We start from the raw sequence: 15,366 nt of genomic DNA on the forward strand, positions 1-15,366 counted from the left end.
CAAAAGGAGAGAAAGAGAAAGGCAAAAAGCTATGGAAGTTTATGGCAGACGTACATGTGTAAACTTGCTGAGGTTGATATTCTTTAAAATGATAAGTGCAAATAATTTGTTCCTGCACAGTTTAAATACATTCATACGTATGCATTTCTTTGTAGGGGCTACCATAGGCCAGCATCAGTACTTGTGTCACTGTTTTAAAGTTGTGGTTTTACCATCACATGATTAGTAAATCATTCTACTGATGGCCACCGCAGCCATTACTTCAGTCTACTTCATTATTGCACATATAGGAGAACGTCAGTATCATTCTACACCTTGTTAAAGCACCATTTTTACAGCATAACTTGCATTAGTATTGAAGACATGACTATTGTGGTGGCTGTCAACCAATTTAAAGCAACCCCAAACATGGCTGGAATGTGGATATGGCAGTTTATGATATACACCTTCAGTTGACAAAGTTTATGAAATGCCAAATGCAAAGTGTCTTGAAATTAAAACAGGAAAAGGTTTAAGCCTTGAAATTAACATTTTCTGTTACCTTTATTCATACATGTACACTTACAATAGCCAAGCATGGTTTACTGATATAACAAGTTTCATTTTTGACCCCTCGTGAGATTTTTTTGCAACCTTTCCCCATGAAACTACCCTTTATTGCCTTATTGTTGCAACCTACATGTACATTGTTCCTGCAATGTATCCATTACATGTACATAAATACTATACCAGTGCTTGACTATTACATGTAGCTTTACGTACACTGTATTTCCCTCAGTAAATTGTCGAATATAATACAATTTAAAAGCTTAACAAAAGATGACTTCATGTGCATGTACACGCACACTGTGATATATGACAAAAGTGTGTGCACAGGAGTCTGTCTACATTACACGTAGTCTGTGGCTATATCAGCTGAATGACAGCAAGCACATGTACAATGTACAGTGTGCAGTGTACATCTATCAGAGCCTAACTAAGTTTCAGAATCAGGGTAAAAATTTCCTCATAATATGCATCATATTTCATAGTGTTACACTGGATGTGTAACACTAACAACTTGCTTCGTGTATCAAATCATGCATATGACCACTAACTCAGTTTGCCCTTGAAATTTTGAGCTGGTTTAAAGTCTACTAAAATCTAGAAATTCTAAAGACCCCAAAATTCCATCGCTATTGACTGCATGCCAACCAAAATACAAACATACCCTACAAACCTACTGGACCAACTCTCAAACACACAGGCCTATTATTCCCTTCTGATAGGTCACCAATGGTACGTGTGCATCATACTTTCAAGTACATGTATGGAGGGCCTTGCCACACAACCACAAAAATGACAGTAGTTCCTTTATCTTTTATTTTTCTTCTTTTCATCTATCTCTTTTCTTCCACGGGAAAGTAGTACTACATGTTAGACCAGGCAAGTAGACAATTGTTTCCCAAAGTGAACCCTGTGTTTCGATGTCTGCTATCCTTCAACTCACAAGCAAACTTCCTGATTGCTGGAATAATACTGAAATAGGATCTACCTTGACAAGAACAAATATCAAGGTAAATAGGACTGTCAAAAGAGGAAGCTACACTGCAAGCCATAGAGCTTGTGATTCTGAAGGGAAAAACTTCCAAGATACTTGCTTGCAATTAAATTGCTTCTGCAACATATGTACATGTAATTAAACAGTCTTATACACATCTGCATTACACAGCACACAGCCTGCAAAATGTCCATCTTGGTTGATTTTACCCCATCGAATGATTACTTTTGCAGGCCAAACTCCGCCAAAACTGACAAGGTCAACTTTCCCAAGATGAACAGTCAAGAACATACATGTATGTAGGAAAGCACTCAAAGCAGCAATGGAAAGCGAGACGGTACATTCAGCATAAAAGTCGCATGCATGCACAATCCATGAATTTCTTCAAATGAACAGTCGATTATTTCTTCTGCAGTTTTCTTTATTTCTCAGAAAGTCAAAATAAACACTATGGGCACCATGAAAGATTTGTCATAGGCCTACTCCCTAGGATAATATACATGTACCAACATTAGCAATGCTCCCGAAGGGTGTATGCTGCTCAGCAAGAGACAAGGACATGGAATGGCTAACAGTGAATGTGTGTTTATGTCACCTTGGTTAGCTTATACAATGCAGTCTCCATACACAGGTAACATCTCTACTCCAAGTTCAAATGTAGTACTAAATTAAACCTTGCTGTGAACATGAATTAAATGCAAAATATAACCATTTCCGTGATCAAAATATTTCACTTCTTGTGATCTTCCTTGATAACTGAATCCTAAATCCAACCAAAAGGACAGCATGGACATAAAGTATCCTGTAAGAATTTTTAAATGTATTTTGGTAAAAAGATTTGTACGATGTACATGTACAATGCACTTACAATTATAAAAGCATGGCACAATATTTATGTAGTGGTACATTGTATCTTCGGGATCTTACAAGTATGCACACTGTTGATGAGTCATTATTTCAATTGTTTCAATGTTTCAGCTTAAAGCTCCTTTTATTTATGTTGAAGTATTTCTCACTGGCGGCAAAAAAAAATGCATGGGGGCGGTGGGGAAACTCCTGGGAACTCCTTAAAGAGCCCCCGAAAAGGTCTTGAAACATGTACATATATTCAGGGCGACAGGAAAAATGCAAGTCGCCCCTGTAAATTGAAAGTTAACATGAAGAAATTTGACTGGCTTTTATTTGGATGGGCATAACATACCGATACCCTTGCAACAATGGGCAAGAACATCATTGCAGTCCATCGTTAGAAAACTTCAAAAGCTTGCTTCGTAGAGAATTCAATCAAAGCAGTGTCAGAGTTCAGGAATGAGGAACCTTCTATCTATAGTGCTTTTTAATACGCCAGTCAATCGATATCCTGTGATAAAGCTTTTTTTATTAATTATTCTGTAGCCAGAATTTTTTTTAATAACCCTTGATGCACTGTGAAAGTGTAACCCTAGAAAGTGGAAAAAGAGCCCTGGAAAATAAAAAAGCGGCCCCTAAAGTTTGGACAAGGAGCCCTAGAAATGAAAACAGGATTTTTGCCCTGCTCACTGGTGAAGTACAATTCTTGACACCAATTCCAAATTCCATCCCACTGAATCCACACCTATATGTGTACATACATTGTATAACATCAAATCCCCACCCTGTCTTGCCACAACCTCTACCCCATCAAATCCCAACCCAAGGGTTGGGCTGTGCTCAGATGACAATGGATGCTTGTTTTATTCTAGAAGGAAAGACTGACATGTGCCTAGATGTATGTACCTGTACATGTGCAGGTAATACAAACAAAAACTTTAATATTTGGGGTTAAATTTCTTCATGTATGTAAACCCTTCCAGCTAATAATTTATTTATAAATACCTGGGACAGTTTTTCTATTCCTTTAATGCCCGCTGCATAAATCGTGTGCTGTCACATGGATGCGAGACAGTTTAATCGGGTCTGATTGGTCAGGAGTCTGTGTGTACGCAATGCATTATTAATGTGTCACACAAGCGTCAAGTTCATTGAAGGGGATTTTATTGGGCAACTTTCCAAAGGAATATACCATAAAACGGAAGAGGGGTGCTGGGGAAACTGAAAGTAAAATTTTTGAATAAAAGTGTTGGAAATCCATGACATTTTGACTTCGTTTGACTCTCTGAATAAAAAGGTACAGTATATATGAATGGAATAAATATGTGCTTGGCCGGTTTTAACTGACATTTCAGACCTCACCCGTATCCATTCCTCTGAGCCGGTCTTAAACAAACGTCCAAGACCGGCCAAGCACATCTTTATTCCCTTAATAAGGTTCTGATACTGATAAAACACCAGACTAAAACAAACAATAATGACACACATTATCAGCAATATACATGTAACCACAAGAAAAACTTTAACATTATAATGGGAAAAGCGGACTGCTAGAAGCCAAACAGATGGATGTACACACAGAAATCAGTCTTACATAAGCTGGCATTTGCTTTGCTGCTCACCAAAAAACAAGTCCAAAATACATATACTTGTACATGTTTACTGCACAAAATGTAAAGCAATACTGCCAGTACCTGGTGCAAGCAATGACATCAAAGTCACAAAAGCATCCCTGTCTGACAACATCAGGCTGGCTGGAATTGATGACTTCATCAGGAGACATGCAGTCAGCAGGCACAACTGTAGAGTACATCTTCAGCTGAGATGATGGGTCACATAGTAGTTATGGGAAGTGAACAAACACAATAAACATGTAGCTCACATCTTTGCTGACTGAACAACCACAGAGAAGGGACACAAATAGCAATGTGTTGGCCAGAGGAGCGACAAGATGGCTCACGTTGAACAGTCTAAAGTGAAACCTGAAATTTAGAAAGAAAAATGGATGAAATAGCAAAGTTAGGTACGCTATCAAATTGGCTCCTAGTGTCCAGCAAAAAGAAGTTATCCACAGTAACTTACTCTTGTACTGACCTGTACATGTTGGGATACTACATGTATATGTACCATATAAGCATTGTTGACTTCAACTGCTGACATGGACATGGAGAACATAACTTGAGACCTGATTTGAAGTAATTTTACTTTTTGTGCAAACAAACTATTGTTTTAATAAATACAAGAAAACAAATGTATGTATGACATTCTGTGTGCAAAGGCAGACCTGTTTGTTTTCACTGTGATAATGTTTAAACATACATGTTATCAACATCAGAACAAAAAGGTTCCCTTTCAGATATCTTGATGCACACTCCAATTCTAAAATATTTTGCAAAAACAACTGGAAGTCCTTCTCAGTCCCATTTGTTATTATCAAATCCAGATGAAACCATCCGTTGAATGGTATACAAATTTACGATTTGGGGTTTTCAACTTCCAGATTCAAAGACCAGAATCTAATACACATGTATTAACAGTTTTCCTCATGTTGAACAGTGACTTAGCACTTACATGTAGCTCTGTTACTACATACTTGTAAATCTGTGGTGCAACTTTACTGTTGCAGGTATGGTAATATGCAGCGCCATTTCGCTCGTAGGTCACAAAGAAAATGTGTTTTGAGAAAGCATGCCAATCAAAAACTGTTGTGCTTCTTAGCCATCATGCATTTAGATCATTCCAATGTGCACTCATGTCTAGCAATGCATGTTCTATTAGCACCTGTAGACAAGATGGCGCGTCATTCGTTTTACTTGGAAACTATTATTATTTGCAGTGCTGAGATTTATCAGGATGTGTTCAGACATTGTACAAATGCAGTGGCCATTGTTATGGAAGTTAAGACAGGTTTCCCTCTACTTTTTTGTACCAGTCAGGTGCATTGGAAATAGGAAATAGACCAGTCTACAATGAATTGATCTCAGATTTCATTTCCCTTCAAAAAATCCTCTAAGGATTTGAATCTAACAAAACAAAAGCAAAAAACATGTATAGAAAGTAAACAAGCGATCCTGTTGAGACAATAAAGAAAGTGAAGGAAGAAAAAAATGGCCAAAAATCACATATTGAGTGGGCCCAATCCTGGCACGCTGGATTACAGAACAGCATGCGTACCCAAGGGGTCATCACAATAAATCTCTCTCACAGGATGCTGTCTTTGTAGGAAAATTGGGATATGTGCAAGCAGTGTGCAGAATGTTCTGAACACACATACGTGCTCAAACACTGCTCATCCAAATATCTTTGAAACAAGACCCAGATGAGGCAAGTCATGAAAAATCAACATCCAAAATGCTGATACATGTAGCAATCCATAGGAAGTGACGTCATTTGAGAGAGAGCCACAGTATGCCATAATGATAACTGGAAATTGAAACCTTAGGCCTACACATACATGTATGTATATACCAATGGCATATAATTTGATAATTGCGCAATGCCGTACCTTTACAATTTGGAAGTCACATTATGGTTACCTACAGTACCCCCAGAACTGTGGGGTTTGCCCTTCATCATGTTCCATAGCGGACAACAGATCCCACACCCAGTTCTGGGGGGGGTAATGCTAATGGTTGCCATAACTTTACCCACCTTGTTGTATGGAAATAAACGTTGAATCTTTTAGAATCATGTAGTTGAATGAATATTCTCATGTGATATAACTATCCAACATTTCATCAGTCAGTTCTCTCCATTATTCTGCCACTGCACTGTCTGTCTACTCAGTACTGTACAGGCACTAGCAACTCTACAGTCATGAGCTCTCATTTTGCCTACAATTTGTATGAGCGGCCAAAGTTTGCAGTTTCTAAATATCACCTTTTATGTGGCTTTCAATTTCACCTCCAATTGGTTCAAACTTAACAGTTTTCCCGGTAATTTTAAATAGGGTCGTATTTTAGTTTGGCACATGTGGTAGGCCTAAATGTATAATCATTCAGTGTTCTGAATTTTACCATAGAGCTACTAATCACTGTCAACACACCGTCAACATGTTCAAAATGTAGTATCCTATAAAGGGGCGCAGAACTGTCATATTTGGGCTAAACAAGAATTTTCAGTGATTAGGTGTTTCATTTCAATTTTTAAAAAATGAATTGTTTTTACACACCAAAAAATGTATCTCAAGCAGTGTAGCCGTTGACTACCACTTTGCCTTCTAACAGGACTTGGACTGTACCATTTATTTATGGGTGGGTAGGTAATCAATGGAAATACTAGTATCGCAGATACATGTACATGTATGTTAAAGAAATAAAGCTGTGGGCACATTTTAACATTCCCGACCCAATCCGACACATATTATTTTGATTGATCATATAATATCATTACCCCTTTAGTGTAATGGTATGGGCCGAGCTGCAACACGGCTGCCGACTTCATAGCTGTTCGGGGGAGGCAATTTTTGTGAACTAAAAATGACAATTTTCAAAAGTCTAACCTTTTGTAGTTTAGCCAAAATGTCCTTTTGATAAATGTGTAAGGTCACAATACTGGCCAACTTTCATGATGCAAAAAATGAACTTTAAATTATCAGATGATGTAACCATTTTCAAGCTATGTTTGCTCGAGATTATAGTTGTACATGTATTTGAGAGATAAATAAAGATAAATAATTCAGTGTAAATGCGAGTCTATAATTTTTATTCACGTTGAAGAGCAAATTTTAGTTCAAAATCGCGCCCAAAAATGGGACATTGCTTGAAAAAAATTTAATGAACTCAACTACTTTACTTATAGCTCACGTATTTTATCACAATGGTCATATTTTTTTAGTAAAGCAATGAAGTAATATTTTGGCCCTTTACAAAAAAAAAAAAAAATCCACACTCCAAAATGGCAGCTGAACCTGCGTTAGAGTTCGTTTCACATCGTGTCCACCACACCATACCATGACGAAAAGGGCCAGAATCATCATTTACAAGCCTCACCCTTACCTGTAAAAGCCATTTTTATTCGAAATGAGCTTAATAAACATCGTGTAAAATGTGTGCTACACCATAATTACCCTCGAGGATGAGAAAACATCAACACATCGATTGCTATAATTTTCGTGTCCACTTTGTAACTAACGTAAAATGTCCACATGTTTTAACAGGTGATCAACGCAGTCTGACTAGTGGTCGTACACGTGCAATGGTACCCTGCATGGATGACCTAAAGGTCAATTGTTTTAGGCTCGATTACGTCTTTTCCGAGATAAAGCTATTTTAAGCACCGTGTCCACCGCGCGCCGCTTTCGAGTCTCTTTGTAACGAACGGAGAAAGTTGCTGCACGCGACAGCTTTCCCTCCAACAATCAGGAAAAGAGCAGCCAATATCCGGAAAAAGAGCAGCCAAAAGGTTTGTATCAACTTAAATAGATTTTATTTTCTGTATTTTTTGTGAAAAGAGGTCAGATGGCATTGTAAAAGGGAAGATTTTAATGGATAGTCAATGGGTGATTTTTGGGCTTTGTAGCGGACCGCTTGGATGGTTTCGTGTGAATCGTGTCCATGTTTAACAAACGGAAGAAAAAAAATAGTAAACATCTGAAGTCCCTCTTGAAATTGCAAAACGACAAATAATTTACACTTTTTAAGCTAAAGTCCATCACAAAAATGAACAAACTTAAAGAATAGCCTTGCCCAAGTTCACGAAATCATCAGTGTTTCACGTTCGTTACAACACCGGCACTTTCGACTTCGCCCCATTCATATTAAAATTCGCCCCATTTGTCCATCCAATAGTATGGGGGCGAGTTCGCAGTGAATTAAAAGTAAATGGAGCGAAGTTGATGTAACACGTAGGCAAGTGATGTTTACACAGATAGGGAACTTGCCTTTGTGGACCCCTGGGGTCTTGTTAGAGTTTTTTTTTATGTTTCTACAAATCAAGCCACTGCCGGTTATGTTAAAAAATTGTTCTATTTAAATTTTATTTTTCTTCTATCTTATTTCAGAAGCCAGAAAGGAGAAAAAGATTCAATGGTTGGATAAGATTATATGTCTGTAGATTCACATGTCCTTGTGAAAGAAGCTTTAGTAGTAATTAAATCAAAGATTATTCGATTTCAACCATTCCTGTTGCCATTTCTGTAATTTCAGGACCCCACAAGAGCCTGCCGATCACCAGCTCACTGCAGGGGATATAGTTGTAGTCGCAATTGAGGATGCATGGTATCCAGGTGCCATCAAGCGCATCATTAGTGATGAACTGGCAGTTATATACTGCATGGATCGTCCAAATAAAAATAAGCAAAGTTTTGTTTGGGAAAAAGATCTGACGTTAACAGGAAATTCATTCTGTGTTGTTAATCCAAGTTCACTTATTCCAGATCCATCTTTGCGTTACTTTCACTTGGACAGCAAAGAAGTAGGTAAAATTAATGCACTATACAGTGTCTATGCTAATAAGTATTTTTAAACGTTTATTGCCAAAAGAAGTTTTGTCTAAGTATGTCATCAGAGGTTTGTCTAAGGTCGGTAGTCAAAAGTTCATCAGTTTTTCAGCAAAGATGAGTCACCCAGGTGGCACGAATGAATAAATTCAATGAAATTCATTTAATGAGATGTGCCATGTTCTTCAGATGGGATCGTCAGTGTATAGCCTCCACAATGAAATACAGTTTTTAAGAAACAAGATTAGAATGAAAAATAAAATAATCATTGACTCAATTTACTTGTTCCTCAGAATTGTTTAATGTTGCAAATGGTGCACATTTAAATATACATACATGTACTTAAGTTCACAATGTCAAAGATTTCAACTTCTGTGAAGCTCATGTGCAACCTTCTTGCATGCATATAGGGCATCTAAAAATAGGCTGCAGTGGCTTATCAGATATGTAGATCACAGAGATGCTCCAAGAAATGAAAAAGCATGTGCATGTATTAACACCTGCACATAGTAACATAGGCAATTTTCTGAAGGTGAGGCAACTGCCTTGAGGGCTCCAGTAAAGCAAGTCATAATAAACTTGTCACATGAAATGTTAGCTTTGATTCGAAATTTTTGGTGTCCCTGTTATTTTTGTAACTAACGTTAAACTACAGGACAAAGATCTTTGAAATTGAGGGTATCTGTTCTTTGGTTGTCAATGATAATGTCCTCTTTGAAGTACTTGCAAGCTTTGCAACCAGCTGTTTTCCTCAAGTCATCAAACTGCAAATCATTTAAAATTGTTGTGTGTGAAAAAGTACACTTGTTAACGTTAGTTACGGTGTCCACCTTATTAAGATATCGTAAAATTAGTAACAATTAACATTTTTTTAAAGATGACTTTCAGAAAGGAGGAAAAGCTTAACCACAACAATACAACTCCACATTGTTTTTCTTTGACTTTTATTATTGCATGGTTGACTGCAAAGTGGACACTGTAACCAACGTTAACTTATGAGGCCCTCCTCTACAGAAAGCACTGCATGGAAGAAAATTTCTTGGGCCGATTATCTTCCCATTGCTATTTTCTGATAGAGGGTGGTCCATTGTCATAATTTAAAAGTAAATTAAACACCTTTCACTAGATTGAATTTTTACCTATGTGTCCCATTTTTGTTAGCCAGTATTGTGTCCTTACACAAATACATTGTACTTTACATTCCATACTACAGCACATGTCCGTTGAACAGAAGACCGGTTGCCGTCCCACCCTCCAAATGTAGACATGTATAATAGGGACAGCGACCAGTCTAATAATGTAACCTCATTTCCATGGGCATGATGCTGCGCAATGTTGATTCCCCGTGAAGGAATGCGCACACAACCGATGGAGTTGAGGTTGCCAATGGGGCAATGCGCACCGTACACCAATAGACTGGTCACTGTCCCTATCATATACGTTCAGAGGGTGGGTCGGGAACCAGTCTTCTGTTCAATGGACATGCACTGCAGTGAGCAGCTCAAATGTGCAGATCACTTGTTGAAAAGATACAAGATCATACATGTCATTACTGTACAAAGTCTGAATTTTGCCCAAAATAGCTTATAGACGGTCCAAAAAAACCATTGTGACTACGTGGTAATGAGATATTATTTAGTGTGGACAGCTTTTGGGGGAAAGATTTGATTGACAGAGTAAATGGGCACATTCAGAATCCCACAGTGTTACAAAGCAGCAAAAAGTTGCAACTGTGAGGCACACACAGAGTGCCTCACAATTCTGGGACTAATAGATCTGTTTTATTTCCACAGGGTAGCCTTATCAGTTAAGGGCCTTAATTAAACTCTAAAATCAATAAGGGAAAGAGTTCCATATAACTGGACAAAACTAATTTCCCCTTAATCATCAGAAAGTGATAACATATCATAAAAAGTGATATTTAGATGTGAAAATTTAGGCCTACTCAGAAAACACTTTTTTTCAGACAAGTCTCAAAGGTTTGTGCACAGGGCCATCAAGTGTTGTCCATATCGTGGGAGGTCCTGATTTCGAGGGGCCCTTTTTTCGCATCCTTAGTTTCTGCGCTATGCCACGTGATGTAAACAACTTTGAGTGAGAGTGACATAGAATACCTTTAGACTTGCTGAAGATCTTCTCTTCTCCCCGTTGACCAAAAAAGGTGGAGAGTTAAGGTTTTAGTGGTAAGTAGCACTCGTAAATATCTAGAGTTTATGTGTTTAGGCCTAGTTTACAAGATATAAAAGCATTCTACATGTACATTGTGGGGGCAATTAATATTAATTATGGTGTAGGCCTGTGCCGGGTACCCCGCCCGTCGATTTCAAAACCCGGTTTCCATTTTTCGGCTGGGTACCCGTAAAAAAAGTAAATAAATTAGGAACAAACATTCATGCATAAAATGTCTGTGAAATTTCTTATTGAAGGACAGACCTTCATGGAAAACCACCGTGCCGATGAAAACCCGGTCCCGCGTCATACCATGAAACTTGAATTCAGAGATCGACAGCTAATTTTGTTACCCACTCCGCCCATTGAACCGTAAGTCGTTTTCCTAGTTCCTGAATTTCCTAGTTCACAAGAGCGAAAAAACCACTAAAATTCATGGGCGATAGGTCACTCGCTACGTGTGATTTTAAATATTTTTTAAATTGAATAGTCATATAAACTTTGCATCTAATGTCTGCTTAATCAAAATGACCTTTTTTAGAGTTTCCGTTTTTGTTATTTTAGCGAAAACTGCAAGCTTTTCCCCCACTCTCGGATCGCGCGGCGTTACCACGCAAAGTCATCACGAACTCAACTACACGGGCGCAGCAGAAATGTATGTGATGTAATGGGTTCGTCAACTGTGCGGCGCGGGGAGGACAACGTTGATAGCTCACTGTACAGTTTAAAAGTCGAGTCAAACCTTACGCAATTTCTACCTTTTTAATTCATTGGAATTCTTATTTTTCATCTAATTTTCTCAAAATTAAAAGATTCTCTATTAGAAAAGCAACTTTTTACAATGGTTTTAGCTAAAAATGGATTTTTCGTGTGCTTACTTTTTATTTGTGTAGACGTTTTTGTCTCGATCCTAAACCGATCCAGAACTAGGAAAGTTGTCATCATCACTTTCGTCGATCGATCCTGTGAGTCCAAATATAAAAGCTTAGATTTTGAAAAAAAAATTGAAGTATATCCAAAACACAAAGTTGACTTCTGACCATATTTCACTCGAATTTGAGGATTTTTTAGCTGCAATCTTACTGAATAATTTTCGCGATCCGGAACTCGGAAAATGACTGTACCAAACCTATATGAACAAGAGCCTGAAGGAGTTTTTTCTTATGAGGGGGAAACGCTGTTGATGTACACTTGCATGACTGTATTTGTAACTATCAAACCCTGTCGGCCTAAATGACTTTTGTGCGGAATAAGTAGTGCTTACTGTTTGAATTAAGAGTATTTTTGTCAAATAAAACAATATGAATGAAAATTACTTTATGTCGGGATTGACGACGAAGCGAGAGCGGACTGTGTAATATTCCTGCGGTACTGGGACTCCATGCGGCGTGCGGTAAGTAGTGATCACGCACAAATTGTGCGGTTGATTGGCATCTTTTTATAATCAAAGCACTACATGTGCGCTACAAACCCAAAGAGTCAGAGAACCAGATTAGTTAAGTTTTATACCAAGAAATATTCCATTTCAAAATTATTTTTAAATTAAAGCAACTTGAATTTCCTCAGTGATTCAGCGGAACTGTGGATGAGGATTTGACCAAAAAAGCAGGAATGATTTTTTCTGCATGTACAAAGCATTTCAAATCCAAATATTTTTTCATTCGAAAAAAAAAGGAAATGTTGACAGGTGCAAGTCACAATACAGTCGGCCAATCAAATATCACTTGTCGAAGTACTTATACATTAAAATCTCGACAATTTGAACCTCAGGGGAATGGAGTTATCCTGAAAAAGTATTTATAAAACTAAACCACTTCACCGTGGTACGTACCTTCGTGTGGCAAAACTTTCGTATCGCTTAGTCATTTAACAACGTGAAGCGCTACTATTTTTTCACTTGGGCTTCCTTATGTGTGGTCACATGACCTTTCTATTTACGGTCACATGGCTGCTGCAGTATCAGCGATTGGACTGCCTGAAGGGGACTACAATTGGGCCCGCGTTGCAATCAGGTTAGTTTCAGCGTCTTGAAAGCCAGGATTACACAGTTGTAGCTACGTTGATTTATGCGATGTGCTGGTCCTCGTCAGAAAAGAAATGAAATTGCGATGACTCCTGACCCTATATTGACTTCCGATTCTTTCAACGCCGTTTGAAGCATTTTGGTAGCGGTTTTTTGAATCAGAAACTTCAAAATAAGTGGATGTAATGGTGTGGGCATTGTTCGAGTTACAGTGATATTTTTGTACATAAAACTTAAAGCCTTTTAACCCGTGACGTACATAGCACTGATCTGGTCCGCACGTGACACGACCAGCGCTCACCATTTGTGCACGCCACATGCGTTCCGCATGTCCGTGGTCATGCAGCATCCGGGACATTTCCTTTGAGCGTTTGCAGATGCGTATATCATGTAGGTGGTTTGCAGCTCTGTTCTTTTTACTGACGTTTCCTGTGAAGATTTGTTTTTCTGTTTCATACACCCACAAAAAATTTGCAAACTGAAGGTAACAATTTCGTTTGATAAAAAGGTAGGAGAGATTAACTCCGACGTTTAGAACAATGTTCTGCTTGCTTCGTATTTACCAAAAAGAACCGTGTTTCGGGCAAATGATCCACCAGGTTGCACGCAATGCCATTTGTTATTAGGCGATCTCTTTTCCGGGTACCCGATGTCAACAAAAAACGGGTACCCGGGTTCTAAAATACCCGCAAATGCACACCCTTATGGTGTCTTTTAAAGTTTCAGATTACGATGTTTTAAGGTCGCTATTCGTGTATGACTGAAGTCACGTGATGCCACTGGCAACTGAGCATGTGGGGTAAAGTACAGAGGCTTAGAAAAGACATGTTCCTTATGTCATTTTCTCACTGCCTGGCAAATCATTTTGCCCTCACATTTGGAGGGATGAATTGACATGTTGTAAAAGCTTGTTTTTTCCATGAAAATTATAAATTCCTGCATGCATATAAAACATCGAAATTAATACATTCTCGCCATTTAGTTAGTATGACGATCCCCTCCAAAATAAAAACACTTTAGAGGAATATTACTGCTCCACTCAGAAGAGCTACCTGAGGGACGCCTACTGTACTGATGAGGGGGACCTACTTCGAAAACTTTAAGTCACTAATTCCGTGATACTCTGTGTGACTTAGAGGAGACAACGTTTACATGGCATCGGAACGCTACATGGGGTTATGCAATCAAATTTTTTGTGGTGAAATAATTCACAACCATAAGAAAGCTATTAAATCAAATTTTCCCTTGTCAGCATACCTGCTTAATCTATGCCTCCTAAAAGTTTCAGTGCATGAGACGAAGTATTTTTGAAAAAAATGAGCTTTTGCTCACGAATTTCTTGCTTCCACCCGTTGACTGTCGCTCTGTTCATGCCTTTCGTGTTTATCAGACTACGCATGCATTGAGCCCACCAATTACTGCACTTGCTCTGCATCTTGACTCGACCATTTTCGGTGGCGGGGGATGACATCTTTAGTTGTTTTCATCATGGACCTGGACGTGCAACATGTACTGCGCCGTGTGTGATACTATCCCCCGCCACTGAAAATGGTCAAGCCAAGATGCGGAGCAAGCGCGCTGTCATTGGTGGGCTCAATGCATGCACAGTCTGATAAACAAGAATGGCATGCATGAAGTGACAGTCAACGGGTGGAAGCCAGCAATCAGTGAGCAAAAATCTCATTTTTTTCAAAAATACTCCGTCTCATGCTCTGAAATTTTTGTTATCCCTTTTTAGGAGGTAATGATTAAGCAGGTATGCTTACTGGGGAAAATTTGATTTCATAGCTTTCTCACGACTGTGAACCATTTCACCACAAAAATTCGATTCCAAAACCTCATAGCGTTTCGACGCCATGTAAACCTTGTCTCCTCCAAGTTCTAAGTCACACCATGTTTTATTTCTCCATGGTCACACGGAGTAGGCTTCTCTAAGTAGGTGGGACCATGGAGGTAGGAAAAGAACCATGGGCGACTTACGTGAATTGCTCGTACTCAGAATCAGTTCGGGTGTGTTGTTCAAAACAATCTCTCAGAAAGTTGGGTGCGTGCAGAACTTACTAGATATTTATGATTTGCAGCATGACTGTTTACGTATACGAATCTTATTTATAAAAACAACATTGTGAGTGTGCAAGTTACGATACGGCGGCATGTTGCGATCTGCAATGACGTCATAACCACACGTCCTAATTGACTAAAAACTTCTACAAGAGGGCGCTGTATAAGATAAGTGGGAAGGCCAATGACAATGTATGGTTGCATCCGAATCTCTTGTCTAGAGCTAGACCTTAGGTCTTCGCTCCATTGGAAATGCGTGGAGACGCGTCGACGAGAGACGTAGCC

At 38.7% G+C, this 15,366-nt stretch overlaps 1 protein-coding gene across 2 annotated transcripts in view; it reads right to left on the reverse strand.

Moving 5' to 3' along the window:
- Positions 1 to 15,190, reverse strand: part of LOC110991008 (uncharacterized) — a 38,884-nt gene extending 23,694 nt beyond the window's left edge. Inside the window, exons 1-3 of one of the 2 annotated variants that reach the window (XM_087131664.1) lie at positions 15,001 to 15,190; positions 11,876 to 11,960; positions 4,084 to 4,371 (exon numbers count right to left, since the gene is read on the reverse strand). In XM_087131664.1, the coding sequence (XP_086987790.1) occupies positions 4,084 to 4,202 (119 nt within the window). In that variant the 5' untranslated portion in view covers positions 4,203 to 4,371; positions 11,876 to 11,960; positions 15,001 to 15,190. The remainder of the gene's footprint in view (positions 1 to 4,083; positions 4,372 to 11,875; positions 11,961 to 15,000) is intronic. The other variant, XM_087131663.1, reaches the window with a different exon arrangement.
- Positions 15,191 to 15,366: the final 176 nt, after the last annotated feature.

Source organism: Acanthaster planci, unplaced genomic scaffold (genome assembly GCF_054643075.1).
Source record: "Acanthaster planci isolate LZ-2023a unplaced genomic scaffold, COTS_SCS Contig7, whole genome shotgun sequence".
NCBI lineage: Eukaryota > Metazoa > Echinodermata > Asteroidea > Valvatida > Acanthasteridae > Acanthaster > Acanthaster planci.